At 41.8% G+C, this 25,491-nt stretch overlaps 1 protein-coding gene across 6 annotated transcripts; it reads left to right on the top strand.

The window, feature by feature from the left end:
• Window positions 1–1,990: 1,990 nt before the first annotated feature.
• ldb1a (LIM domain binding 1a) lies at window positions 1,991–24,297 on the top strand. Of its 6 annotated transcripts, none has more exons than XM_020642944.3 (12): window positions 1,991–2,174; window positions 5,442–5,548; window positions 16,493–16,595; window positions 17,182–17,226; window positions 17,407–17,482; window positions 18,756–18,858; window positions 19,171–19,343; window positions 19,432–19,554; window positions 19,648–19,725; window positions 19,824–19,947; window positions 20,121–20,263; window positions 21,176–22,051. In XM_020642944.3, the coding sequence occupies exons 2-12, from the start codon at window positions 5,521–5,523 to the stop codon at window positions 21,398–21,400; spliced, it is 1,221 nt and encodes a 406-aa protein (XP_020498600.1). In that variant the 5' UTR covers window positions 1,991–2,174; window positions 5,442–5,520; the 3' UTR covers window positions 21,401–22,051. The 6 variants fall into 6 exon arrangements, with proteins under 6 accessions (XP_020498600.1, XP_020498598.1, XP_020498599.1 ...); XM_020642942.3 differs by having other exon boundaries at window positions 20,121–20,269; XM_020642943.3 differs by having other exon boundaries at window positions 1,991–2,285; window positions 20,121–20,269.
• Window positions 24,298–25,491: the final 1,194 nt, after the last annotated feature.

Below are 25,491 nucleotides of genomic sequence, written 5' to 3'. Positions count from 1 at the left end.
AATGAGTGTGGATGGAGAGTAAAACATGTGCGTCGCTGTAGAGAAAATCAGATACCAAATAAGAACGATCAACTTCCAACCGTATCAATGTGTCAGGTTGATGAAGTGAAAGCAAGTAGATATCTGAATGAAGTTTTGCCTTTAAAAAAGAAATATAATCTCTTTCTATATAAGCACGGATCTGATAGACCAGTTCCTGACCCTTTTTGTTTAATACGCCTCAAAGGAAAAGGTCCAAAGCACCTCCTACCAACACTTTCTTAAAACATTGTCATTTCACAAATATGTTAATTTGAATAGATTTTCAAACCACATATTATTTAACACTCATTATGTCTAAGTGGATACATGTACAAGGACTGCACAATAATTAACAATTTCTTCAGTATTGGATTATATGGACATTGCTATAAACATAAAGCAAAAGTCTGAATTTATCATAATATGTATGAAAAATGTTCTAAATCAATGCTTTCTCTCTCAGCATGCTATCATCATACCGTGTGGTTAAACTGATGTAAGCTTGAGTATATTGGCCATGCTTTAACATCATTATCAGCTACCTTCAGACTCATTGGTGCAAATACAATGGTGAAAAAAAAGTTTTTTGGATTCAGGAGAAACATGTTGCTAACAATAATAATGTGTAAAACATGAAGAGCAGCTGATAGACATAGAAACTGTGACTTCTAGCTTATAATCATTCTTAAAAATGTTTTTACTTATCCCATTTGTTCCCTTCATGTCCTTATTTGGAACATAGTATCACACAGTGTATATTGTTCTCATTTTGTCCAGGCCTTATAATAGTTAGAAAATGTGTTCCATTCAAGCACTGTAGACCTGGGGTGCCGGATGGCCTATCAGTCATGTCGTGCACCCCATGTATAGAATACAGAGGCTTTAGTCCTCGTCACAGGGGCCCGTGGCTTACACTCCGACCTCGGCCCTTTGCTGCACGTCATCCCTGATCTCTCCTCAAAACATTTCCTGTCTCTCTTCAGCTGTCCTATCCTATAAAGGCAAACATGGCCCCAAAACAACTAAAAAGAAGAATTATATTGCATGCATTGGCTGAGGGAAGCGTAATGTAAATTTACCCATAAGAATAACTTTACAAACATCAATTGTTTTTCTACTAATTCAAGCTTTTTCTTACATTTTCTCAGTGTCTTTTATCCACTTTATCAACTTTATTTTCCCATTATCTGCATCACAGTTCCAGTTTGAACAATCAACAAAGAAGTACAAGAAAGAAGAAAGTTAGAACATTTTCTCTTTTTTAAATTTAGTCCGGTAACCCTCTTGCTAATTTCGAGTCTGTTCGATTATTTGTTTTTCAAGTTTTTCTAGTTTTGGGGAAGATGTAAATCACTGTCTGACATTCTAACTCAAATCAGAGTGTTTGCAGTGTTTCAAATCAAATCACCCTTCGTTGTACTTTAGATGAAGCGCTTTTTGTTGCCTGTTTCCAAGTGTCTGAAACTCATAGACCCAGCCTGTCTGCTTCCTGTTACCTGTCAGGTTTTTAATGAATCCTCTGCCGCTCATGTTCACACACACACACACACACACACTCTGCAGCTCGTCCTCTACAGAGGTTAGCTGTTCCGCTGTTCATCTGAGAGACTTACGAGCTCGTCTGTGTGTGTGTGTGTGTGTGTGTGTGAGAGACAGACAGAAAGAGAGGAACACACCACCGTGCCCCTAACACACTTCCTTACTGCTACCTACCTACCGCTGCTCTGCCGTTGCCATGGATACAGTGCCCTCTCTCTCCCTCTCTCTCTCTTTTTCTCTCAGTGGGGATGGAGGGATGGAGAGGAGAGGAGAAGTGGCTCTGGTTGCTGCCTCTGCGTCATATTCATACCAGTGCAGCTGAGAACTGCCCACCCTCCTCTTTTTCCTCCCCCTTCCTCCCTTCCTTCCTTCCCTCTTTCCTTCATTCCTTCCTTCTCATCATCCAATTTGCACACAGCTAGCCCCCCCCCCACCCCTTTCCTTCATCTGTGTCTCCTATCTGCATCTGCTCATCTCTCTCTCTCTCTCTCTCTCTCTCTCTCTCTCTCCAACTCTCTCTCGCTCTCTCTGTTGGCGCAGCTTGGTTTCCTCTGCGTGGCTGACCCGGGCAGACTTTTTTTTGAGCGAGCGTGGGCGCAGAGGGAAGACAAAAGGTAAGCGCAGAGATGGAGGATGTTTAAGAGTGTTTGTCTGTGAGAGAAAAAAGAAAAAGAGAGGAGAGTGGGGTGGGGAGCAGGAACAGCTGCAAGACAAAAGACGGAGAGGTAAGCTTTGATGGCGTGAACTCACCTGAGATAACAAGTGTGCCACCAGGTGCTTTTTAAAAAAAATGTTTTTCTCTGAATTTGAATTTAAGGTAAAGAAGGTTGTCAAGGGCTTGTACTACAGTGTCTGCTGCTGGAGGACAACATGCAGAAAGCGTGTTTTAGTGCAGGATGTTTACCTCAGTGTAACAGGCTGTAAGCGTGTGATCGTGCAGGCACTCTGCTGTCTGTCACACAGTGTTATGAAGCTGCTGCTGCTGCTGCATGCTCCCACAGTGGATAGAAGGAGCAGAGGGGGAACTTCATCATTCTCGCAGAGCAGTTTTTTGAGCGATGCGTGGATGTGTTGACAGAGCGGGAATCTCTGTATCTTGCTGCAGGAGCGGGAGAGCATGTCTGACAGTGCTGGGAGAGCTCAGCATCAAAGCCTAATCGCTCCTGGAAACAGAAGCCATTTCCCAAATCACATTCATGCACCCCTCCTCTCCTGTGCTCTTCTTTCTTTTCCTCTCTCCTGCTTTGTCTCGCTCTGCCGTCTCTCTATCTCTCACATCCAGCCTTTTGTTCAGAGTTCCACGGTTTCACACTGGCAGGATTTTCTGTAAATGTCAAAGCTGCAGATCACAACCTTCACGCGCACAAAGGACTGACATGGTGACAGAGGAGCAGCGAGAGATGAGAGCGAGAAGCGTTCTGAAACAGAAAAATCGACACAAACTGTGTGAAGGTGAAATGAAAAAGAAGGGGGGGAGAGAAGACAAGTAAAGTGGGGGGGGGGGGGGGGGGGAGAAGAGGAGGCCCGCAGGGTTATTCATTGTGTCTCAGTCCTGAGAGCAGTGTCTGACACCGTGTATGACATTTAGCTGTGATGCTGCTGCCGCCTGCGTGCGGGTGTGTGGGGAATGTGCCTGTCAGCTTGCGTTTCAGAGGAGACAGTTGTTTGTCTGCTGTTAGTAGATTGGTTGTGAGTGGCAGACAGCAAAGATCTGAGGTTTGTTAAACTTCAGCTTACATGGGGGGTTGTAAGGGCAGCAGATACACTAGACTGAGTGTTTTACAATCTTTCTCATTAAAGAAATGGACTAAAGTTGTCCAAATTTGAAACATTTGTCATGTTATGTTAAACTTGAAACTTTATTAACCAGAGGATGTTAAACACCAACAAAGTGAAATGTTATTACAGATTTCTTTCAGAAGTAGAATCAGAAATACTTGGGAAAACAGAGCAGAACTCAGCAGCATGTTCATAATAGAGACGGTACAGCTTTAAGAAGTTACAAGAGCAAAATCAAACAAGTATCAGAAAAGAAGATAAATAACGGGAAATAAGAAAAACACACAGGAGCAACTTTACTGTCATCATCATGTCAAGTGTTAAGCATGCATTTGTACAAATATCGTTTGTACTGACAGAAGAGGATTTAATTATACCCACTAATGCATCACTTTGACCATTTTTCTACTTTCTTTGAACCTTTTTTTTGTAAATTAAGTTTCTTTAAGCTACTAGAGCTTTTTTTTCAAGTGAAAATACAAGTGTTTATGGATTAAAAAAGAGTTGGTGTTAGATGCTCTTTGGAAAAGGGTTCACATGACAAAAAGTCATGTGAACAAAAAGTCTGCCGTTTGTTTTGAGGTTTTAATGAAACCATCGAAAGAGAGGCATTTAAGTAGTTCATGACAGTTGCTTAATTGTTGTGATTATTCTACAATTCAGTTTTTAGTTATTTTTCCATTTATTACAGTTGTTCATTCGTGTTTTTGACAACTTATATTTCATGCGGTCTTTGTGTTTTGCTGTTTGGCAAACTCTTTGTCAATTGAATCTCGATAACTGATTAGATTTCTCTGCTCCACATAATTCATTAACTCTTTATTGTATAGAGTTCACTTGTAATGGAATTTTTCGCGCTCATATCAATCAAGTCAGACGATATATCTGCAGAGGAAATCCTCTTTTTTATTGGTCTGATTAATTGAGCTGCCGTACAGATTTCCCATGCAGGTAAAACCATTTTTCCATTCCTCACATCCAGTCACAGTAAGTCAGCGCTAAGGCTCGAGCAGATATCCATTTGACAGGATCAGGCACACGAGCAACAAAGATATCCAGCTCACGGGTGTCAGTTATGTGCTCGTGTGTTTGTGTAGTGAAGTGTGAGATTATGAGATTATTGGCAGGGAGAACAGGCTGGCTCGAGCCAAGAGAAGTTATGGGATGAACAGAGAGAGGGGAAACCAGAGACGGGGAGGAGGGAGAGGAAATGAAACGAAATCACATCAGGCAACAATGAGCTGCAGAAAGGTCAAGGTAATATCAACAGGACGAGGAGATTAAATTGACAGAGTAAAGTGAGATTAAAAAGGGAGAAAAAAAAAAAAAGAAAGAGGCAGAGGCTGCCAGGCAAACAGTCTGATTGTTTACATGCTGCTCCTGTTGGGTTCGAGCGCGTGCACGGTCGAACGGTGCACGCTCTTCCTGCCTCCCATGAGTCTCCTGTGTCCCCGCGCTCCAGGTGGGCTTTGCATTTTTAATCGATACTGTCTGTAGTGATTAACACCAGTCTTCTCTCAGCAGTGGAAAGGCAAAGGGGGGGGGGGAGGAGAGACAGAAAGAGAGATGGAAATCTGTCACACAACGAGGCATGGTGTGTGTGTGTGTGTGATGGAGTGTTTGTACATGTATGTGTGTTTGTTTGGCAGTAATGACCCTCTGCCTCTGGGCTCCTACTGAGTATGTTTATCTCCCACAGCAGCAGCGGGCAAAAATGGACGATGCATCACTGCCACACACACACACAAACACACGCACACACAGTAACACACACGCACCTTGTACATTTTTTTTTTTCCTTTCCCTTTCCTTTGCTCTAATTGCCTCCCTCCTGCATTCTCCTCCTTTCACAGGCACACAAATCCTCGCTCTGTTCCTTATTACTTACTCCAGTCTCACATACTGTACCGACTTCTTTCTTCCTCTCTCATTTTTCCCTCCCACTTGTGTTGCAATATGCCTATTAATGATGCAGCTAGAGCAACCACTGCCAACTTCCTGCCTCTGACAGAGAGAGAGGAGTGTAGTTGTGCTGTACATGCCCTGCTTTGTACCACTCCCTCTAATCTCTCCACCCCTCTGCCTGTCTTGTTTTCTCTCAGAGTTGGCCCATGCGAGCAGCAGCAGCGTGTGGACTGAGTGCAGCTGTTTCGTTCCGAGCAGAGCCCAACATGTGAGAAGATGTCTGTTGGAGGTTGTGCTTGTCCCGGTGAGTGTTTACTCTTTTTCTCTCTTTCTATGTCTCTCTTCTTCGTCCTCTTTCCTCGCTGTACTCAGTGGTGCTGTCAGAAAGATGACTTATGTAAAAAGTGCTGCAAAGCCGCCCAGGGCCAGTGTCAAGCTGTGTGAGTGTGAGTTTTGTGTGTGTGTGTGTGTGTGTGTGCATGCACGAGTGTGTTGGTGAAGCACTCGCAACACATGTCCTAAAACAAGGTTATGGACTGAGGCTACCACACTCTGGGATTGAGTTGTTCAGCAGAGCCTCTCAGTCACGCTAGCTTGCTGTGCAGCAGATCAATGGCTCTTTCAGTTTCACCACACACAGAGACACTGAGGTATCAATAAGTACTTCACTTGCTGATTCTTTCACTCTTTTCCTCGGCTTAATCTGGCCTCTGTACGGCATGCTTCTTGATTATTTCTGCTCTTTTGTGTCTTGAAGAGTTGCCTGAAATACCTCTTCACTGTCACAGGAATTAGTTTTTCACATTTAATGCAGAGCAGAATGGAGCAAAAGTACTTCAACTTACTCACTGCAAATGCTTTAAAGCTTGTCTCTCTCATAATGGGTTTATATATGAGTTAATAAGACAAACGAAGAGTTTAATTATCTCGGTGTTAAGCTGCTGTTTAAATACAGCCCATTGTCATTGTGACTTTGCATTTTGCATTCCTGCATAATTTTGACTTTTTATGCAGTTTTGGCGCTTAGCTTTTCCTAAAGTCGACCTCTTATGCTGAGATTTAAGTTTTTAAGATGACTTTTTGTCACTTTTTTATTTTTCAAAGCTAGGATAGGTAGAGAGGGATATTATTTTTTCTTAATTTTGTCTTTATTGAAGATGGGACAGTTGAAAACAGACAGGAAAGTCAGGCATTAGAGAGAAGGTTCATGCAGCCCAGGGCTGGAAATTAAACCAGGCATTGGACTCAGCCTTGTTGCAAAGAACACTCCACTCCACAAGGTTGAACTACCTCGACGCTCCTCTGTTGAGCTTTTAACAAATGTTGCATGTAATATCGTTTACTGCTGTCGTGATGGTGATTTATTGGTGCTGAGGAGCCACACTTTGCTGCAATGCTGCTGTTTCAGAGCAAGGGCATTGCAATCTAACGTTTGAGTCTGTCTGCACGTCAGTCGTTTGCAAGCAACATGTTTTGACCTTTTTTCTTAATCAAGTAGATCTTGTAATCCTGTCTCTCCAGCAATTTTTTCTTTGACATTACCTTGGTGAGAACTACAGAGACGGTTGCCATGTGCACAGAGAAACCCTCACAGTGCCAGGGGACGGGCTCCGGGCAGCACGAGGGAGCGAGTAACAGATAGAAATTGAATCGTAACATCGGCTCGGGGGGGGGGATCTCAAAAAGCAGGCCGATTGAATTAGAGTGTCAGTTTCATTTTAATGGCGCTGTTCTGATTCATTGGCAGTCGGCTATCAGATGGAATAAAATTAGAAAGAGAGGCTTCAGCTTGATGCTCTTTTCTCAGATCTTTCCTCTTATTATCTCACTTCTTCGCTGACCCTTGTAGTTTTCCAGTATCTCTGCTTCCTTTTTAGCTCCCTCTGTTGACAGAGCAGAAACTTTTAATGGCAGCCACATGTTGTTAAAGATGCAACGAGTAAAACGGTCGAACAAAAGAGCACAAACACTCGAACACTCGCAGGTTTACACTTGCAGTTACACCTTCACAAGGAGCCTACTAGGACAAGTTACGGCTGGTGGATCTCTCAGATAACAGCATTGATCAACACCAGGTTGCAGTCTCTCTCTCTCCCTCTCTCTGTGTGTGCTGTAAATCATTATATTTGAAGGCTGGTTTGTTTACATTCCTGCATGATGGCGGATGGAAGATCCTCCTGATCCCTTTGTGTGTGAAGCTGCATCAGAAAAAACAAATCCTCTCTTATTCTAACATCACTTTCTCTTTTTCATCTCCTCCCAGTCTCTGTGTTGTTTTTGGGTCAGAGCGTTTTAGAACGGGAGGAATCTGAAGCGAGCGTATTTGCATGTGACAGAATGTGGCCCGTAATGAAGAACAGACTTCTCCTGTCTGTCTGGTTTGGTTGACAACATTGTGACATCCCGCTGTTGTTGTGACTTTGCTGTGAATCAGCCTTTTTAGGGGCTTTGTTCCCCGCTTGAAGGAGAGCTGTCCTAACACATCGGAGCCAATCACCGTCCTTTGTTCTGACTAAATGGTAAAAATAGATTGCCTCTGAGCTGAAGATACCCCCTCCCCTCCATTCTCCCATGCACCCACTCAAGCATGCCTACCCCTCTCCTCACCCCTCCCTCCCATTTCTGCCTTCCTCATCTCACTCTCTCCCCCTCTTCCTCTTCTTTCACCCTCTCCCTCTGTGTCACTCCCTCATCCCTCGCTCGCTGCCTTTTTGCAGCCACAGTGGTGTTACCTCATGCAGAAAGTCACATGGCTCCTGATTGGAGAAAAGTGACTTAAAGCAGAGCCAAGATGGCAGCCAAACAACCAGGGCTTTTTTTGATTACCGTTACACAACAACTCGACTGCCTCAGCTTTATCTCGCTGCGCTGAAAGCCTGCGACTCTCTTTCTTTTCCCCCACTTCTTCCCATCTCCTCGCCCCCCCCCCCTCCTCTCTGTCTCTCTCTCTCTCTCTCTCTCCACCAGAGTGTGTCTCTCAGATCTTGTTTGCAAGATCAAAATGGCTGTGTGTGCAGAGGCAGAGAGAGAGAGAGAAGGAATGCGTGGGAGACAGAGATGCTGGGGAGTCAGAGAGATGAAGGGGGGGGGGGGGGGGGGGGTAATGATGTCACATCTGCTGCAGGCCGACAGGATGGCAGAGCAAAGCTGCCATGTGCCACGCAGCCCAGAGGAGGAGGGAGGAAACTAAATGTGTGGGATGGGAAAAATGATTTTCTATCAAAGCGCACCTTTATGTGTGAGAGATGTAGACGCAGTGGAGTCTTTAAAACATGAAAGAGCGTTGATGCTTAGATAGAAGGTGATGGAAAAGGAAAGAGCTGTGCAGAAAACTAAATGTGTGAGGAGAGACGCAGAGCCGTTAAAAGAGCTGTATGCCTCTGCCACCTGTGTACGTGGAAGCGTGTGAGAATAAGGATATTTCTGGTTGGGAAATGTTGTGTACATAATGAAGATAATAGTAATCTGTATTTATAGAGGACTTTTTATAGACCAAAATCCAAGTTACAAGGTTCTTCAAGAAGCTCACAAAAGAAAAGTCAGAACTTGATCAGGTTTGTAAACCTCTGTGATAAGTTTTTATCCTTCTTTTAAACTGACTTCAATGAATACTGATGCATCTCTATGACCTGCACAACTTATCAAGACCTTTAGGAAGAAGACAGATTCTTTTTTAATAGTTGTTCATGCCTGTCACTGCTGGCTCAGCACGCAGATTGGAAGTGCCTGAATAAACGTTTTTTAAGGATAAAGACTCAAAGAGAGCGACATATTTGAAAGTGAAATGAAAGCAAGATGGGATATTTGATCAGGAAACAATAATTAGCCATGTGGAGGACGAGATAAGCGTTGAGATGAGATGTGCCACTTTGACCACAAGGGGCGCCAATTAGACAAAAAAAACAAAAGTTCCTCACTGTAGCTTTGAAGAAAACTGTAATTAATACAGTGCAGGACAAAAACATTTAAAAAGAGTTCAAATAAAATTTAAAATTTAAATTCCAGTGGATAAAAGCTACTGTCAGAAGTTTTAAGCAAGACTGAAATGAATGTGGAGGCCTCTTAATCGCCTCCAAAGGCCAAATACGCAATCAGCAAGAAGATGAATTACTTCTATGTAGTTCATTTCGATGACTGTAAACAGCACTGCCAGGTAGATGTCAGGTATCTGAGGCAGTTAACAGCATGCTGCAGAAACAGTCAAAGATTCACGATAAGTAATGTGGTTGACTGTAAAGGTTTCACCGTACCAAACTGCACCACACTGTACAGAAGCAAACCGGACCGCTTGGTGGAAACAGGGCTTAAGGAGACAGCACACAACAACAACAACAACAGTGGGTCACAACATTTATTTCCCCAATGTGCAGAGGCCAAAGTCCTCGCCCCAGGGCCAAATGCTTTGATTCCAGCCCTTGGCCTTTTGCTGCTGTTCCTCTGGATTTTTCATGCAAAATTGGGACGAAAATAATCTTTTAAAAATGTCAATTCCTGACTGCGATTCTCTACAGCTTTCTTCAGAGGTTGGTTCATTCTGCCCTGATTCAGATCTGTGATCACCACAGCAACATTCACAGACCAGCTTCCCCTCCGCTTCCGTCCATCTGTCTCGAACACGTGCCGTTTAACTTCCTCTTCTGAGGCCACAGTAGCATCCTCTGGGTGCAGTCTTGTTGCTATCACCACCAGGCAGGTGTCACAACAGTTTCCTTCACAGTTTTCTGCTTCCACTGTGGCATTAAGAAAAGCAGCGACAGGAACAGGCCGTTTACCAGCTCGCTGCAGATTTTTCTCACTACTGTTTCATTATCTCTGTCGTAAGGTCAGTTACAGATACATGATGTATGAACACTTTTCAAAGTGTTGTCTGAAGTGTTCAACTTGTTTCTATACAACACAAGTTTCCACCAAGGTCAGTGTATTCAGTGGAATTTCAGTGGGAATACATGCACTCGGTCCCTGCATAAAAGAGAAGCTGTAATGTGGTCTGACTGCACGAGTTAGGCATCTAAAAATACTAGAGGGAGCATCAGATCTTGTGTAGTACGAGACCAGTTTTCCGGTGACTGAAATAGTACCGAGTTCTCAAGAGTAACACTGCCATATTCTTGTACCACACTTAGTGTTATCACTGTCTGTCAGCCATACTCGCCAGGTTCTCTGTTCATGTTTGTACTGAGTGTAACTGTTACTGAACACAGATGAAACAGGATCCAATTCTCAGAAAAGACTTCCACAATGATGCATGAATGTCTCACATATTGGGCGCTATTTAATTCATATTTACATTTGTTCAAAGGCAAGGAAAGTGTATCTACATGTACTTACATAAAGACATTTTCATATAAACAAGGAAATTAAAAGTGCTTCAAGCAAACATCAGAAGCATCATGAAAAAGTGCAAAGAAACCCAGGACAAGAAAGTGCATTCCATCTGTATATACTACAGCAAATCATGCAGACTTTATCTCATATCTCAGTCTTGAAATGTTACTATAATGAAGATAAAGAAACATTTAATCATGACTCACGTGGTGTAGCAGAAAAGTGAGATTTTTTTAAAGTTAGATGATGTTTTCTGAATGAATTGTCATTTCTAAAATTCTCTTGGCCTGCATTAAACAAATACACCCAATCACTATATTATTCTGTCCATGCTCATGAATTTGCTCATAAAAAATATGCAGTCATCTGATATTTTAGTCGTGTACATGTAGCAGTATGCTATGAGCAATTGGGTCTTATAATAATGAAAAGGACAAGAAGGCTAAATAAATCATTTAAAAGAGAGATTTTCTATTTATTATATTTTTATTATGCTCAGAAAAACTCCTGTCAATCTTTTGTGGCCTGTCTACTATTTTTCTGAAGCCCTACCAGGACGATGTTTGCATCATTTGCCAGCAGAGGGAGATGTTGTCTGTCAAATGTCTGCTTGTGTCAGTCCATCAACACTGACCAGACAGCAGACTGCAGAATCCTTCTCCAACTACATGTTAGACCTGATTATGTGGCTGTTATTTAACATTATTTAGTCCTAACTTTATGCTTTATGTTCTATCTTTATGAAGGAAAGTCTAAAACAAAACAACAGGGACTACAAGAACAAGTATTTAAGTTGCATCTTTCACCGACAACGAACTGAGTTGGGCTTTGCTTGGTTACCATATGAACTGATCCTGCGGTAACAAGAGCAGGCTGCAGCTGGGGAAGTGGACACAATTGAAAGAAATATACTCCAGGCATTGTAATGACATCTGAATCCAGCTCTAGGCAGTTTTATTGATTGCTAGGTTTCTGTATAAATGAATATAAAGCAGATTTCTCTTTGTGCCATTCTGCTCCAGTCTCAACTCTTTATGCAGCAAAGAAAGTGACTGGTGTGTGTCAGATGTGTTTACTCTCTCAATGAAATGCACTGTGTCTCATCTGCACTCCTGGCTCATATAATTCTACAAACTGACTGGTAGCTCAAGTAAAAGCCTGAACAAATTGAGTTTGAAATGCACTCTGAGACCACAAAGGGTTTTCCGGTCTTCAAATATATTGCATGTAAACATCAGAGTGGTTATTGATTAAAAGTGAGGCAGCAGATTATACGCTTACATAATCTGAGTCTATGGCAGGCTCGGGACTGCGGTCTAAAGGATTTGAGTCATCAGCCAAGTTAATCATTTTTCATAAGCCTTTACAAACTTGGCTCAAATTGAATGGCCTATTTAGGTTGCTAGTTATATGTCAGAACAGCATATCACACTCCATGTACTTAAAGGAAGTCAAGTAAATCAAACATTTCTTTCTTTTTTATCTGGGGATTTTTAAGGTCAGGACGGACTGAGCAGCACAAGGAGACCAGTGCTGGTACTCATAGTTCAGGCAGTGTAAGCAGAATAATTCACATCATTACTTATGATTATTATCATTTTTTTTAGGTTTCGGCACAATGACAAAAAATGTTTTATAAGGCAGTAAAATCATGAACTTCTTGGGATTAAACACCTCCAGTTTTGTATCTTTGAGTAAATCTCAGAAACGGAAGAATTTAAAGTCATCGATAAATTCATTGCTCTAACCTACAATCATACAAATGTTTAAGGCAAAGTCAAAGCAAAAGAAACAAGTGCAGAAAACGGCAAAATGTTACATGTTCATTTTTTTTCTAAATAAGCTTAGATGTGCCAAAACTTTATCTGATGTTCTGAACAGATTTGAACTGTCACAAAGTTTCAACTATTCCCAGTTTGTGACTGTGAAATGTCTGACAGTCTAGACGTTAATTCATGTGAAGTTGTTTTATTTTTGTAAAAATCATAAAATATGCTTCATGTTTTAATTGGCCTTAATCTCTCATGGGTGGCCTCTAACTTTATTCTACACTATGTCATTTTAAAGGCTGTACATAACAAGTTATAAATGTGAAAGCAGAGTTATGGATTGTATTCAATGGCGTCATGTCTTCAGAGGAAGAAAGTGACCATTTAGATTTACTTACTTAATACTTACTGTAATGTAGTTCAGTTTAATTTTAAACATTTCCATTTTCTGCCAGTAGGAAATGTTGTACTTGTTTACTCCACTACATGAACTTAATATATTTAGTACTTGCAGCACCAGATGAATAATTAACTTAAAATGTGTATTAAAGTAGTGTTGTGCATAAGGACAAGAACTTCCCCTGATTCCCAGCAGTAGATGTTGCAAAACTGAAGGTGCACCTTTAAGCTGCACTATTTGATATTTATGCACAAGCAGCATTATTCATTAACAGGCGATTATTCAGTTTACAGTAGTTTTAAAATTCAAAAACCATCTGAAGAGTTATAGAATTATGAAGTGACAAAACATGGAGCCTATTTGTCTTTTGCTACTTGGCACAGTACAAATATAAAACAGGTCTGGCTTTATTGAAGAGCTTGAACCATAGACTGTTAAATTCAGTCAGGTTTTCAAACGAGGTCTCCAAACTGTGGAAAATGTTTTTTTTTGGTCCATTCAGTTTGCCATGTTTTAGGGGTCACAATAGGCTAATAAGCGTTCATCTCAATGGGGACCCTCCTTGTAGACCCCTCAGAGGCGCTGCTTGTCAACAGGCAAGACAGGCAACTGCTTGGGGCCCCAGGCCATTAGTGGCCCCAAACTGGGAAAATTGTGGCGTTACAGCAGCAGGTTATCCAAACACACAATATGAGTAAAAAAAACACAATGTTAGCAAATCTAAACACAATATAATATTAAATACAAAGTAAATAAGTACTACAATATCAAAACTAAGAATGTGAATATAAACAACCAGGATTTAACTAAGCATTCCTAGTCTGAAATAGGAAGATTAAATATGGAAGATTAAATAAAATGTGCAAAAACAGAGTTGTAAATGGACAGTATTGACATAAGTTAAAGTGCATGAGTGTAGACATATTATAAGGAGAAACTATACAATATAACGGTGAGTAGACAGACAAATGAAGTGAACATGAGTGCGGGGATAATTTGTAAATTTAAACATGTGCAGAACAGATGACAGTATGGAGAGACTAAAAGAGCTAATGGTGATGAACGCTGGTTGAAGGGGCCCCCTGTGAAATGTTTTGCCTAGAGCCCCAACAGGCTCTAGAATCGCCCCTGAATGCACCCTTGGGGCTTCTGGTTGAAGGAACAGGTCCGAGGACAGGACAGATTGGGGGGGGGGGGGGGGGGGTCCTGTCAGTGAGCCCCAACAGGCTCTAGAATCGCCCCTGTGCAGCATTGCACCCTTGGGGCTCCTGAAGGAACAGGACCGGGGACGGGACAGATTGGGGGGGGGGGGGGGTCCTGTCAGTGAGGCCGGCCTGTGAGCTGTGATGGGCGGAGGAGCCTGGAGGAGGAGGAGGAGGAGGAGGAGGAGGAGGCGGGGCCTTTGTTTGTTCGTGTCTCGGCTGGCAGGAACAAAGGGTCCTGTAGTAGTAGTGGATAGATTAGGTAGCGCCTTCCCCCCCTCAAACAAATGACATTTAAAACATACATTTTTGGGGGATCGCTTAACTGACAGGACGGTGCAAACTTAGCGTGAGCTGTCTGCTTCCCGTCTCTCATCCTCTACCTTTTGATATCGCCGGACTGCATCATTATTAAACGGAGCGGAGCTGCAGCTTTTCCCCCATCCAGCCGTGAAGGCTAGCTGCGAGGCTAGGTGGCTAAAACACCGAGCCGAGGTGTTGAGCGACACCGCGTTTCGGTGGACCTTTCTCTGCAGGTAACTCCAACTTACAGCGACTGTACAAACGACAACGCTTCACCACAAACAGGTCGTGAATAAGCACTTTGAATTCGTAGGTGTGCGTTGACGGGGGGGACGGTACTTTAGCAGCTAGCTGTGTGCAGAGTGTAGCAATGGCAACCCCTTCAAACGGTAAATGGAATGCGGCCCTCTAGTTCAATTCACGCCTAATGTTGTTTTTTGAAGGGAGTACAGGCTCTAATTTGTTTTTGTGCACCGTGCATGTTACTAAAACGGTGTGTTGACACCTGTTTCTGTGTGTCACTGCACATTGCTGTGGATGTTTTATTGGATTGGGTCCAGCCTCTGCATGCAGGGCTATTGTTTGCTGTGAACAGTTTGGGCGGAATAAACTGCATCAAAGTCCCACTAATTAATCTACCTTTTGTGAGAGTTGTTGTTGTGCATCTTAATCGTGTTCCTCTAGACTGATTGTGGATAAGGATGCTCCCTTGCTGATGCATTTCACTTATTATTATTATTATTATTATTATGTGTATATATGTGCTTCTGTTAGAGAGGATGATTTAATCTGCAGATATTGTGTGCATGGGTTAAATGTGTTGTTTGTTTAAGGTTTGGATAATCTTGGTGTGTCATGCAGAAAGTGGTGGTGCTACGTATGAGAAAATAGGACTCTCTTATGTGTTGTAAGGGAATTTGTCTTGTGCATCAGATAAAACAAAGACTACACACTGGGATTGAATGCTGTCTGGAGGTAATGGCTGTTGCTGTTTTGAGAGGGTTGGCATTCGGTCAGAGGTAAATGGGGAGGAGAGGATTGACCTGCCATGACTCTCTGGTATATACTAAAGGAAGAAAAGGGGGCCAGATCAGATTAGATTGAGTTGTTCAAGGAGCCGAGACGATGGAGCAGAGTTCATGCAGGTTAATTTAACCCCAAGTCTTTTTTCCCCCCCTGTCAGTATGTGTTTGTCTTGTCTTTCCAAGAAAAGTCATTAGTAAAGTTAAGGCCTATTGTCTTAGATATATTGTGTCATAACCCATCTTTCACAATACTTACTGTGTCACCAGATTTATCCTAAAGCCCTAAAATTTAGACTAAATCAAAGCCACAAATTTAGATTTTGCTTCCCCTCAGTTGTCTTGATTTACAGGCAGGTTGGTGACACATTAAAATCTTTTCAAAGGGGAAAACTCAGGGTCTGCCTTATCTCAACGTTATCAGTATGTGATGTTTTGCTAATAATGAATGAATCACCACCACATTTATTAAGTCCCTCATTAAGATTTTACTTTTTTTCTGGGCAGAAAAGTAAGGTTATTTACTACAATGGTTGCGATGGTCTAGTCTGGGTCAACTTCCCGGGGTTGTTTTTCCTCAAGCATCCCAGATATCTTTGGTCAGACCTAATTACAGGCGGCCGCTGTCTGTGTGAGGTCTCCTTGGGTAGAGAGATATAGAAGAGATGTTTTCTCAGGGCCCTGAATTGTTGGAGCATGAATGCTTTTTATCCGAACAGACAAGGGTTAACAGCAGCCAGGGTAGCGAGTTGGGGGATGGGCAGAAGAGGCAAACTAGAGGGGGAAACACAGAGCGCAGAGCGTGGCTAGGATTACATGGGGCTGTATGCAGAGAAGAGGGTTCCCTTTAATGGTGGGGATGGTTGAAAAAGACTCAACACAACATCTCCCCTGCTTGTATCTCGCCATTTCACTGACTATTTTCTCAGATTGCTGTAGAGTAACACATACTCCTTTTATTTTTTTACTTTTTCTTTTAAAGTGATTGTTTGTTTCCTTGTCCATTTACCAAATTGAAGATGCATTAGATAATGAAAGCAGCAGGAAATTGTTTTGGCAAAGTGCTTTTATTGGAGTAAATCTCAACAAAATCATCCAACATCAGATTGCTTAGATGATGCTGTGATTTGAATGAGCTAAATCTAGAGTAATCTAAATCTCTTCTAAATCTGTGTTCTCTTTTTTCTCCTCCTCCTCCCTCCTCCTCTGCTGCATGCTTGTGCGCAGGCTGTTCGTCAAAGTCATTCAAGCTGTACTCTCCTAAGGAGCCCCCAAACGGCGGCAGCTTTCCCCCCTTCCACCCAGGCGCTATGCTGGACAGAGATGTGGGGTAGGTTTGAGGTTATAATGAAAAAGTGTCTTTGCATTTATACAGTCATTACATCAGGTAAATTATTCTCCACTAATGTCTCCCTTTGTAGTTTGTTTGCTTTTTAAAGATGTCTATTTTTAGATGCTAATTATTATTATTTTTTAGATGTATAAATAAATGTCTGTACTGATGTGTAAAGTCTTATATTTTTGTGTCTTTCATGGCACATTGAACTCTTTCACAGTGAAATTGGAATAAAATTAAGTGAGAGCTGAGCACAAAATGTTTCTAAATGAGCAAAGAAACAACCTTCATTACTTTGTTACTTTTTAAAGCACTTATTTATGCAAGTGCTGATTATTTTAAACTCTTTTCGTGGCCCTGAACTTGAGTTTTGATGTTGGATTTTCATCTTGTTCCTCATGTATGCTGAACACACAGCTCTAAATCAACAATCTGACTGTCATGTGATGTCTCAGCAGGTCTAGGATTATTGTTTAGATGTCATGGCATACAAATAATTTGCCATATTGTATGTTAAGTGCAAACACACGACGCTGCTTATGATGTAGTTGCTGAATTGAATATTTCTTGTTTCTCATAGGCCCACACCCATGTACCCACCGTCATACATGGAGCCTGGAATGGGGTGAGTAACCTGACCTTATAAGTGACCGATCAGCTGCAGTTTGCACTACCTCAGAAGTAATTCAAACTCGTTGAATTACAGGCCTGTTAAAATGTGGCATTACATCTCCGGTGGTAAAATAAAGTGTGAGTGTGTTGTTTTACAGTTTGGATTGATCAATCGCTCTATTTTCTGTTTCAGGAGACCCACACCGTACGGGAACCAGACAGATTACCGGATATATGAGCTGAACAAACGGCTACAGAATTGGACAGAGGTGAGAGTCACTTCATTACTAACATAGAAAATAGAAGAAGCTCAGTAAAAAAAATTCGACTTTCCAGAAATTCAGGACTCGCGTTTCATTTAAAGTTTGATGCCTTGATGTTTGATTACACTCTGAAGAACTAAGAAGTGTTTACTGATGCCATGTTTTCAGATTTTCCTCTTCCAGCTGCCGTTTATCTGTAGCTAACCATGCTGGGGATTTTGCAGAAAATGAATCCTGAGAACTCACTGACTTAATTTACATTCAGGCTCTAATAGGATTATCTGATCAACCTGGCTGAAACATAATTGGAGTGCCAACTGTTTATTGACCGAAGAGTGCAACTGAATGCATGTAATGAGATGTGCTTTTTTTTTTTTTTTACATGGTTGTCTGCATGTTGTAGTGTGCAGACAGTTCACGTTAACCTCTGGCTTTTATTCGCAAGATTTTCAGAATGTCAAACAAATCAGCTGATGTCCGAATTGCAGCGTTCCTACCCCTTAAACCCAATTTATTTATAACACTTGTACTTCCGAACTTTTTGTGTTAAATTGCTGATCACCAGAGTCTCTTACTTTTAAGTGGTTGAGTTTCATGAAGCACGCACATCTGCTCTCTCTTTGTTCACACCAACAAGGATTCTATTGATTAGAGGAAGGTGTTACCAAAACAGAACATGTGAGGGAACAATAGTTTCTAGTTCCTCTGTCTAAATGGATTCAGTTAAAGGTGCACAGATTGACCAGAGTTTGTGAACTTCTCTGTTATTTTTCTTTATTTGTCATTAAACAACTTTTAAATAGTTAATTATAGCTGTTAATATCTTTCTAGTATTTGAACTGAATGCTGAAAATGTCACTCATGTATTATTGTGACAGATACTTTTATAATTTGTGCTTTACTTCACAGATATAAACACATTTCTTGCAGATATAACGGCATATAAATAGCATGAGAATACCAAAAAATAAAGGGTTTGAGACGCTGGGGGGAGATTTGTTTAAAAAAAACGTGAAAACAAGTTTTTTCAAAGAAACTGTAATCAGTGCGTCTCTATTTTTAGTGCACTTAATGTTTTTGTGTTTTTCATATCTCTTATGACCTCTTCTCCTCTTTAAAGAAAAAAATAATGTATTCATTTATTCAATGCAGGATAAACAAATCTTGTTTTGGACTTCAGCACCTCTTAACTGATTATGCTTCTTAATGAATTGCCTTTCAAAGTTATTCTTCATGCTGGTGAATTTAAAAACTGTTATTGTTCTTCCTCTGCTCGCAGGACTGTGACAATCTCTGGTGGGATGCGTTCACCACAGAGTTTTTTGAGGATGACGCCATGCTTACCATCACTTTCTGTCTGGAAGATGGACCCAAACGATACAGTAAGAACCTTTTTTTTTATGAGAAGAGAAAATATTGATTTAAATACGTGTACTCGGCTCCTACGTTAATCTTCACACTGGATGATTTTGATGTTTTAAGATGTCCATGTTTTTACCATGATGTATTATAAGATTGGTATTGACATATAAGTGTTGATAGGATCATGTGTTACCTTTCCACTATGCTTTTAAATGTATCTTTGTCATTGTCCTATTTGTTTTTATGCTACCCTCCACCCACCTTCAATACATGGACATAATGTCATTCTATCAATATGTTTGGTATTCATGAGTATCTCATTTCATCTGCAGCCATCGGCAGGACGTTAATCCCGAGATACTTCCGAAGTATTTTCGAGGGGGGTGCCACAGAGCTGTTCTACGTTTTGAAGCACCCGAAGGAGTCCTTCCACAGTAACTTTGTGTCTCTGGACTGTGACCAGTGCACCATGGTGACCCAGAACGGCAAACCCATGTTCACACAGGTACAGTAAACGTGACGCTGAATTTGAAAATGTTCATACATCCTGTTGTTTGTGACTTTCAACTCTTACTTTGTCTCGTGCGGGTTAGGTTTGTGTGGAGGGGCGCCTGTACCTAGAGTTCATGTTTGACGACATGATGAGGATCAAGACTTGGCACTTCAGCATCAGACAACACAGAGAGGTCCTACCAAGGAGCATATTGGCTATGCATGTAAGTTCTAGACTTGAAAGAATACACGCACGCACTCAATCTTACAAACTGAACATGTGCTTACTCAGCTCACCTCTTAAACCCTTCACTCAGGATCCTCAGATGCTCGATCAGCTGGCTAAGAATATCACCAGATGTGGGCTGTCGAACTCCACGCTCAACTACCTCCGTGTAAGCGCTGTTATTTAATCATTTATACATGAATGTCATTTATCGTGCAGCAAACACTCCTTCATAGCTCTTTCCTTCCCTCTCTGTCTTCCCCATAGCTATGTGTGATATTGGAGCCAATGCAAGAGTTGATGTCCAGGCATAAGACCTACAGTCTGAGCCCCAGAGACTGCCTGAAGACCTGTCTCTTCCAAAAGTGGCAAAGAATGGTAGCCCCTCCAGGTAACGCATATACTTCAAAATCATCGTCATCATTAATTGCACAGAGTCCTTTCCAGTTTCATGTCCAGCTTGAAATGCATGACAGTCCCTTTTCCACTTCAGGCTTATAGTTAACTAGTATGAATGCACGGTTAGAAAACCCTGTCTTTTGTACATCTTTTGTCTTCTTGTAGCTGAGCCAGCCAGACAAGCTCCAAACAAGCGACGGAAAAGAAAGGTGTCCGGTGGAAGCACCGTGAGCTCCGGTGGAGGCAACAATAACAACAGCAACAGCAAAAAGAAGAGTCCAGCAAACAGCTTTTCACTCTCCAGCCAGGTACCTGTAAGCATTACTTCTACTTGACCTCTCTCCAAGTTCCTTGATCTGCTGGGCAAGGCTTGGGTGGTAAGACGGGGTGGAGGGGTGGAAAAGGAATGAAGGACAGTTATGAGTGGGTGTGGGGGATTCTAATGTGTTTAGTCATAGTTGTAGCAGCAGGTTAAGGACGGAGATAGCTGAGAGGATTTTGAAAGTGGGGTTTGGATTCAGGTGTAGTGGGTAATGATTTCTTTAGTACTTCTGAGAGTATTTATATTTAGACCCCCTGATGTGAACCAGTGATGGGCAGTCCCTGGTCCTCTGGGGCCACAGGGTTAAGGGTTTCTATAGGAGGTTTAAGCGACCTCAATCTCTAAGAAATGCTTTATACATTTTGGGAACATGGGTTAGGGTTACCTTGACCTGATCTCCAGGAGTCAGGTTTTGTCTCAACTTGGTTTCAGAGTCACCCTTAAGTTTACCAGAGCACATGGTTCACACGGCACTGATGTCTTTGCTTACGTGGTTGCTTGAATGAGCGAACGAGACCCGAGGTGGAATGAAAACCCCCTGATTCAGCACTCAAGGATCAGGGATGCCCACTGCTGGCCAATAGAGAGGGCCGGTCAGGGCCACATGGACTACTGACCTGTGAGGGTACATACCCTGAAACATTGTCCTGTTTTAAGGTTAAGATTGTAAAGGCGTGTAAATATCAGACTTAATAATTGGGATACACTGGTCCCTAGAGCTTGGCGTGACGTTTCCATTAAATTGCATTTCATTAGTTACATTTTCTTTCTAGAGCTGGAATTGAACCAAGTTAGATCACAGCTAGCTACCGTTCAACTCGTCCGTGCAGCTACTCACTCCGCGAACCCCCCCGGTATTATGGGGATAATATGTACCGGCCCTTGCTGTCCCCTTTAGGACGTGATGATGGTGGGAGAGCCCACTCTGATGGGAGGGGAGTTTGGTGACGAGGACGAGCGTCTGATCACGCGGCTGGAGAACACGCAGTTCGATGGGGCGAACGGCCTGGAGGATGAGGACAGTTTCAACAGCTCGCCTGCAATGGGGGCAAACTCGCCCTGGAACAACAAGGCTCCCTCCAGTCAGGAGAGCAAGAATGACAACTCGCAGTCATCCCAGTAGAGTGCTGAGGGACCAGAGAGCCCCCTTTTTTTAAAGCTTAGAAACATACTGGGATCTTCCTGAACCAACACATTAGCAAGAGGAGTCAGGCAGGGTGGCCTCGGGCACTCGTGTTCAGTTTATTTCTGTTTCTTGTGTTCCATTCAGTTTTCTTTTAACGACAAAAACAGAATGGTCAGGGAAAGAGTGGAAAGCTCATGGACTGATTGAGCTGTCACATGAAGGGCCGTGTCAGCAGAATCCCATTCGCTCCCTCACATTGTTGCACATGCTCAGTGGTGCTCAGCCTTGGCCCTTAGCTATTCGGCTCCAGTCAGTCCTCTTAGAGGTGTGGTGAGGCTCTTGGGGTGTGCATGTGTTTGAACCCACCCATCATCGCTCACCACAGCGTTTGAGCCAAAGTTGGCATGTCCTGGTTTCTGAGTGCTCGCCATGGCGACCACTTCAGTGGGTTCTTGTTCCAACCTCGGGTCTCGCAGGCGTGCGTTGTCCATTCACAACGCACCTCTTTGTTTCTGTTGTGCTCATGTCACAGGGAAGAAATGCTTAGCTTTTATTTAACTTATTATTTTTTGCAGGCTGCAGAAATCTGTGTGCACTCTTAGTATCAAAAATTCAACGTTCGGTTTTTAAAAACTCAATCATTTGTTTTTGTAGGACCTGGTTGGAACAAAAACCTGTACAGTGCCGGAGCTTGAGGACCGGAGTTGAGAACCACAACGCAAAATCTTACACACAAACACGCACACACGCATACACACACACACACACACACATACACATTGAAACACACCCAGAAGAGTGCACACACTCACCTACACCCACAGCATAAAACATTGAGGTACTGGAGACAGGTGGTACGCAGCATGTCTGGACCAGAGCACCAGACGCTACAGAAGTGTGTATTCATTTTCTATGTTTTAGACTTGTTTTGAATTTTTTTTATTTTTGTAAACAATTTCTAAGAAATAAAACAGACAAGCAAGCAAGCAAACAAAAACACCCCAGAATATCCTTTGCACTGTTTTCCACGTTTAACTCCAATCTATTTTTCTTATGAATTGACGGTGTCCTTTTTTCTTTTCTATTATCGCTAATGTAAGAACTGTAAAACATCAGAAACCTGCAGTATATTAATGTATAAGTATTGCTGTTAAATCATTCTTCTTGTGATGGTTATAACTTTCATGTAAGTCTGTGCTTGATATAATGTCATCCATCTGTGTCCGACACCACACTGTCACCAGGTGCATTGGCTTCAGTGCTAGAACACAAGTTTGGGAGAACAAGGTGAGGGTTTAAAAACTGTACTACATCTCCAAAGCAGCACACTGAAAACCTCTCTCCCCTCACTATATTTCCATCCCACACCTGTTTGGATCTGTCAAATGTCATCGCAGAACTGTTTACTTTGTCTTGAAATCTCTATCTGGGGTCCTCATTAAAGAAAACTTCTCAAATTTGCTACTCAAAAAAAATATTTTAAAAAGTTTTGACAGGATTGTAAAATAAAAATAAAAAAAAGACTTTTGTATTAACTTAAGTTTCCCAGAAAAGTTTTTAATCACAATTAAGAAAGCTGCAGACCAAGGAGCTCCATGTAAAGACTCTTTAGATATTGATTACTCTGTGCTGTTTTATGTTTTATGAAGAATCATTTGTTGGCTTTACTCCTCATGTTTGTGTCTGTGATTGTATATTTTTAGGTAGTCATTTCTGTAAAAGTTATTCTATGTATTCCTCCCTAGAACTATGAGAAACTCAAATCTAATGTAAAGAGATGAAAAGCCTCCTTAAAAGTTTTTTTTAAACGTGATTTTTAATGGTACAATCACTGATACAAGAATTTTGCCCTCATGTTAGCAAACTGTATTTATTTTTCTATGTACTGACATTCTGTTGAAGTCCAACCCACCTGTACAATACTCATGATAATATATGGAGGAGTTTGTGGGACTGCAGAGTCACATGATGCTCATTAGGGTCATTCCATTACTTGTTTTTATTTATGACATGCAGCATCAAGGTCGTTCTGACCTGTGTATTAAATGGTTCAGTATTTGACATTTACACCTTTCCCTGCCAGTTGACGGCTTCTGCTCTAACTGAAAAAATTACAAGATCCACTGGAAACAAAAAAATAACCCCTTTTAGGCAACGCATTAGTCATCCTTTTCTGTGAAGTTGCTCTATTTTGGGGGTGAGTCATCCTCTTGATGAAGAGACCCAGATACTGGAAGTGTGCCACAATGGCGCGGCATTTGTTCAAATTCACCAAAAAAACCTTCAGACCAAATAGAAATGGTTTGGTTTTGTAATGTATACGATTGAGGATTTTCTGAAACATTTCAAATCTTTGAAAGAAAAACAGGCTGAACATTGACCTCGCATTCACCTTTGCGAAAGGTTTGTTATTTCAAACTTGTGTTAGAAAATGTTGCTTAACTTCTGAGCTTCAGCAAGCTCACAGCATGAACAGTAATTAGCAGATTCCCCCACCAGGGGTCTCTCAGAGAAACCATACAGAGTGTCAGAAATTCCTCCATTATTATAACTGGCAGAAATGGCGTCTGTAAATCCACGCTGAGCTGCAGGCTGTTGTGTGAAAATCCTTATTGTCTCTAGAACCTCTAGTCTCCTTTTAATTGTGGATCAACTCAGCAGGCCGACGCAGAATTGAGTCTCGGGGGTAACTTTTCAACGCCCTGTCTTTCCTAAGTTGACTTAATTTAGGGAATAAGGGTTTATGATATGTGAGACAGAACTGGAATGGCAATGCACCCATCGCTGGCTCCTGTAGCACCTCACCATAGGGGTGATTTTATATCTATATTTTTCGCCAGGTTTCTGTCTGATAATTCATGTATGGTATCAATAAAGATGAATTTTCACTGAAACTTTTGTGTCCTTATTGGCTCAAGCTGTGTTGACTCTTCATGTTGAGTTTTTTCATATACCCCCCCAGAGAAGCACTTTTAAGAGCTTCTTAAATAAACAAAAAAAACCAAATGACTGACATTTCTCTAGTAAACATGGGGAAACAGCCCTTCTGGTGTGGGAATGTGTCATGATCCCCCAGGAGGAGCTGGAAAATGTTGCTGGAAAGAAAGAAAGCAAGGCTCAAAAATGAAGACAAGTTGTACTTGACAAAGTAGACAAAAATCTTCCCAGTTTCTAATTGAAGAATTAAAAGTTTGATTTGTAATTTGGAGCAACTATTGATTCTCACTCAACACAAACTTGGTGAAAGATGCAATTCATTGTTTTGAGCAAGTTACTCATTATTCATTCTTGGCTGGGCAGCAGTGGTGAAGATGGCAGCTATGATGGTTGGCGAGGAAAAAAATTGGAACGACAACTGATGACAGAAATTGTGACAATAGTTGAGTTTGGAATAGATGGCCATTGTTACAGATAGCTGTTGAAGGAAGAGCTAGATGTCTCGTTTCTTTGCAGATTTAGTGAAACTAGCATCTTAGGTGTAGGCTACAACAACAACAGACACAATGGAGATGAAGAGCAGAGTCAACAACACATGATAGAAAGTAGGTTCTAGAAAGTAACCTGAAACTAGGGGTTAAAAGGGAAGTGAGCCTTCGGGGTATGCAAAGGTGAGGGACAAGATTAGACTGTTTGGATTCTTGGTTTTATTACACCCTAACACAATGAAGGATTTGGTTAAAGGCTACATGAATAGCCAGCTTTAAAGATAGCAAGGGAGCATAACACTTTGCAATACTGGAATGAGCCAGGAGGGTTACATAAACTCCCTGGCTGACCAACCTTCAGTTCTAACCGCTGTTGTTGGATAAAAATGTGCCATTTGAATAACCTTAATTCAAACATATGTGCATACAGTAATAGCCAACTATATTCCCTCATCTCAAACTGTTAGTTAGACTGTTATGTACAGTGCCTTGAAAATGAAGTCTTGAACCGGGTATCCAGAAATGTGATATTACCCGTGCCCAGAATTTTTGGCTGTCACCCTCAAGAGGCCAAAAGCCCCCCGGCAAATGGGTTCTCAAATTGACCTGTCAGAGGCTCAACCTTAATTCCCTAACCCTAACCTAATTAGAACTCTGCTCACA

The sequence above is a fragment of the Labrus bergylta genome, chromosome 10 (genome assembly GCF_963930695.1).
Source record: "Labrus bergylta chromosome 10, fLabBer1.1, whole genome shotgun sequence".
NCBI classification, from domain to species: domain Eukaryota; kingdom Metazoa; phylum Chordata; class Actinopteri; order Labriformes; family Labridae; genus Labrus; species Labrus bergylta.
This window is presented reverse-complemented; position numbering and strand designations above follow the sequence as displayed.